This window comes from Aptenodytes forsteri, unplaced genomic scaffold, assembly GCF_000699145.1.
Source record: "Aptenodytes forsteri isolate BGI_AS27 unplaced genomic scaffold, ASM69914v1 Scaffold112, whole genome shotgun sequence".
Lineage (NCBI taxonomy): Eukaryota > Metazoa > Chordata > Aves > Sphenisciformes > Spheniscidae > Aptenodytes > Aptenodytes forsteri.
This window is the reverse complement of record NW_008794883.1, coordinates 1,514,982-1,519,845: the sequence shown is the minus strand read 5'-3', so window position 1 is coordinate 1,519,845 and position 4,864 is coordinate 1,514,982. Positions and strand designations below refer to the sequence as shown.

Below are 4,864 nucleotides of genomic sequence, written 5' to 3'. Positions count from 1 at the left end.
TTGGCCTGGGCCCATCGATCCAGCCTGTCCAGGTCCCTCTGTAGAGCCTGCCTACCCTCGAGCAGATCAACACTCCCGCCCCACTTGGTGTCGTCTGCAAACTTACTGAGGGTGCACTCGATCCCCTCATCCAGATCATTGATAAAGATATTGAACAAGACTGGCCCCAAAACTGAGCCCTGGGGAACACCGCTCGTGACCGGCCGCCAACTGGATTGAACTCCATTCACCACAATTCTCTGGGCCCGGCCGTCCAGCCAGTTTTTGACCCAGCGCAGAGTACACCTGTCTAAGCCGTGAGCCGCCAGCTTCTCTAGGAGAATGCTGTGGGAGACAGTGTCAAAATATATGGAATATTACAGAATAATACGGAAAATCAGCCTCTTTTCAGCAACTCAGGGCTAGAAAGCAGGGAAAGAGGTGAGGTAATAACTAAATAGATCACAGGCTTTGAATTTTGGCCCAGCCTAAACCTACCGTTTAGGGACTGCTTGACCCTTGCCTTCTACCAACTTGGGTGTTCAATCACAGAAAATACTGCCTCCGAAATGAAAGCTCATCGGTCAGAGCCTTCATACTGCAGTTTTCAAAAGGCATGCAAACTCTTCACCCTTCTCTGGCTGTGGAAAGAAATCAAAGAATTTTAGACTATGGAAGTGATATTTAGGGAACAGCTAGATGCTTGCTATGCCTGCAGAGATTAGCAGCTTCTTGTACTAATTGCAATGCAAAATGTAAAGCTGTGCTTAAAAAATAACCTCCTCTCTCCCCCTCAACACACTGGCCGACTCCAGTGGGTATACACAAATAAATAGTAGTGTTAGAAAATAGTTGGTGCTCGAAGGTGAAGACCAAAAAAAGTATTTTGGCAAAGTGGTGCTGGAATCCTGGTGTCTGTGTGGAAGCTGGTGAAGACCCCATGGAGTGATGCCCACGGGCTGCAACAGCTGCACCGTAACAGTGAACTCCTTATTTTTCAGAAGTGTCCTGAATAAGGTTCATGTGCAATTTGTAATTGCATGTGATCTCTATATATTCATGCCAGCATGCTTAAGGAAGTGATAGGCTATTGATTTGGCAGTGCGTTCCAGTCTGGTTGTATATTTGTTACCACTGTTTTTTTATATGTGTTGACACAATGAGAAGTATGTTCAGAAAGTTATTAGAAGTTACTAGTTTCTTTATAAAGAGGCTATGTCAGAATGAGGTTAGAAATTGCTGTCAATCACTCTGTTATCACAAGGTATAAGTAATTACTTTGCTGTGAATACTTAGTATTTAAAAACAGTACTAAAAAAAGTAAAATCTGGAGTACTCATAAGAGGTGTTAATGTTTCTGAACTGGTTTGAAGGTGACCCAGAGTTAAATGGCTTTTGGGCGTGGATTCACAAACCTTGTTGTACACAGCGGACAGAGATTCCCCCCTTGTGATTTGTTATGATACCGTCATCTTTTCATTTACCAGTCACATTCATATGTTTGGAGAAGACTAGGAAGTTATTACATGAAAACTACTGAGAACTGAAGTAATGCATGTTAACGATTTCATAAAGACGGTCTAAAAGCAGAAGAGGAGCAGCAGCAGGTACAGTGGGCAGTTCTCCACTGCCCAGCAGCAAGCCATTGCGGGTGCTTGTGTTGGTCAGCGAGAGCTGTGTGCCTTCTGCACGGCAGGGTCATTTACAGAGACTTAATTTCGTGTTGAAATTTGGTTGGTGCTGACAAAGGGCCGTGGCCCTTTTTTAATGGGGAATTAATGCCCCTGTGGATTGCAAACCTAATGCCACAATCAGTAAAGCAGCAATCTCTTCATATAATAAGATTTTTTGATAGCATAAGCTGACATAGAGGATGTATTGGGAGGAAAGAAATCTTATCAGGGCATCCCTTCAGTCTGCTTTTTAGCTTTCCTAAAGCTCTTTGGGAAGACTATTTGTGAGGCTTAGCAAAACACTTCTTTTGATAATGCCTTGACTGAATTGTGGTAAGGCTCATATAGGGAATAATTAAAGATTATAACTGGGCAGAGTATAAACCAGTGAATTATAACTTTAATCACGTGGTGTTATGTGGCACGATTTGGTGTTCATTGTATAATTTCTAATAGCAACTAACAGATGCATCCCAACCCAAATGACATGAATGAGTCAGCTGAATTAATATACTCTGAAGGTAGCCTGGAAAAACTGCACTTTTTTTGGTGAGAGAGATGAAGTATTGAGAGGGGATGTAAGAGAAGTTCTGCTGGAAATCTGTATTTTGTGGCTAAATAAGTTGTTAGGGTGTAATATGTGTATCTAATATTTTTAATGATGCTAGAAGATGGCAGAAAAAGAAGAAAATACAGAAGATATACTTAAAGTGTGGAAAAGGTTTTTAAGGCATAGGTTTGTGAAAAGTCTGCATACAGTATGAAGGGAAAACAGAAAATAGTTGCCCTTTGCTTTATCTGTGTTTCATAGAGTTACATTGCATGGTTCAGAATATGAAAAGATAATTACTTTTTTTTTCCCCCTCATCTAAGGATGTTATGTACCAAAATCACTGACTTTGTGGGTGTTTGGTTGTTTCTTTCAGCTGGAGTAACCACGGAAGCCATTCAAACTGGTAGTGCAAGCCCAGATTCATTGGGAACAGAAGCAAAAGTTCAGGAAGAAGAGCATGATCTGGCTGATGATGACATCACAGCAGGTAAGCATTAATATAGTGAATATGTTATTTTTGGCATACTAGGTACTGTGCAGAGGAGATGGAACACTTTCTGTCAATAGCATATTTTTAATGAGAAAATGAAATACTAAGGCTGCTTGTGAAGAAGCGTGTGCTATTAGCAATGAAGTAATTCAAAAGTAGAGAAGAGCTGTGGACAAAAACTAAGTACCTGCTTAACTGTAACTACTATAATATTGTTGTGTTACTTCTGAATCATTATCTGTATCTTAATATATGTGTTTTGAGCTTTTAAGTCTGCCTGCAACCAACATGTTTAGCTTGTGGTTCTTGAAGAATAAAGGCTTTATATGATTCTTTATAGTTATCCCTTAAATTATTTACCTTGGTGAAACATCTGACGTAAGGGTGCTGCCATCAGTCTGCTTGATTGAACTGAGTATTTTTTTCAACGAGTGAGCATTGCTAGTTCGTTGCACATAGAATTAAAGTGTATTTCATTTCTACAATACTCATAGCTTTTTTACTGTTGTTCTAGTTTATTGTTTTATTGTAGACTGGCAGGGAAAGTCAAGAGTTCTGGTCTATCAAGGCATATTCTGAAACGACAGACCATACAAAAATATGTATTTAATTATAAGCAATTATCTTTTGATTCTTTTTTTCATGCTTATTTATGCAGCGTCATAAGGAAAATATCTATATGCTCAATATCAATATTCTCGGAATTTCAGTGACTACAGTACATATTTTAGCATAGCATACCGCAGATTATAGAGCGTGAAAGCTATCTTTTTTTTGGCTGAGCTTTTTACAGATTTTTGTGAAAGTCTAAAAGAAAATTAGTTATTTCTATTGACCTGAAGACGGTTAGTATGGCAGATCTAGTTTTGGGTCAAGTCTCTAGTTGAAGGTGCCTGAGACAGGATTACTGCTGGTGGAAGAACAGCCTGTCTGGAGCAGGGGGTTTTAACGCAGGTTGGGGGTAAAATGCTAACTGGAAATAGCCGAGAGGGAGGTAGGATGCTGGGAATGCCTTTAGCAGCTAGGGGACGATGCAGGACAACAATGAATAGAGGATGGACCCCCGGAAAAAATAAAAATAAATTAATAATGGGCTCAGCATACCCTGAAACACAGATTTCCCCAGCATACACATCAGAGCAGTGTTTCCTTTAGGAACCTATGCCATCTCCTTGGCTGTTAGCGACCTTCTGGTTCTTTTTCTGGAAGCATTAGCAATAGCAGTATTATAAACAATTGTGTGTTACATCTGGGACAGCTTTCTGCCCCTTCAATGTCATATGTTCTTTTCACGGGGAAGATATTGAAGATGGGATGCTTTAATGGAGTAAACTCCAAATTATGTGCGGTTTTTTGCTATGTGCTAGACTGAGTTTTGAGGTTTTCAGAAAGCTATCCGCTATGTTGCTAGAGTCTGATGGTAAGAATTTCATTTACAGAGAAAGTGTTTCTGTTATTAAAAGCAGCTGAGCTTTTAAAAAAGTATTCTAAGTAAAGATGAAACTTTGGCCTACAACTGAATACAATTAGTTTTGTGTTCGTAGAATAACAAAAAAAAGAGTTTTGAGACAATTTAAACTTAACCTTATCTTAAAAATATGATGCAGCTTCTTTCTATAGTGGTCCTATTAAGGCTAATATTTATCGATTTGACTGCACAATGTAATGCTGGTGTGTAGTGGTCAACAATATTTTTTTTCAGTTCAAATTGAGATTCACCAAATGCTTTCGTTTATCCAAATAATTTTTTAAAAGGATCACTTTCACATCAGTCCTTTTAGAGATTAAAGCATTTTAGCTTAGCTGGCTGAAAAGCACTGAAGCCTGTTTCTGGAAAATACTTCAGTAATACACTACAGTGCCTCTTAGGCATTTAAAAACACACACGCAGGAGTTATTTAGAAAATTGGGTCTATCTTCAAATGCACTGAAAATACATACAAGAACAGTCTTCTAGTGTGGTAGTATTTATTGCTATCTTTAATGCCTGAAAGGCTTTTCTGGATAACTAAAAGTAGAGCAAATGTTTTGCTTAAATAATTGACGTGTGGACAACAGCATTTCTTCCTAGTTGGGTATAAAATCTACTGGCTTCAGTGATCAACATTTTGCAATTCATCATGATGGTAAACTGGCTTTTTCAATTTTTTTTTTTTTTTTTTTTTTTTT

General features: G+C 38.8%; 1 protein-coding gene across 1 annotated transcript in view; it reads left to right on the top strand.

Annotated features, from left to right (window-relative positions):
* Positions 1-4,864, top strand: part of WDR7 (WD repeat domain 7) — a 134,971-nt gene that overhangs the window by 39,335 nt on the left and 90,772 nt on the right. The window contains exon 19 of the mRNA XM_009274738.1: positions 2,579-2,692. Coding sequence (XP_009273013.1) covers positions 2,579-2,692 — 114 coding nt within the window. The remainder of the gene's footprint in view (positions 1-2,578; positions 2,693-4,864) is intronic.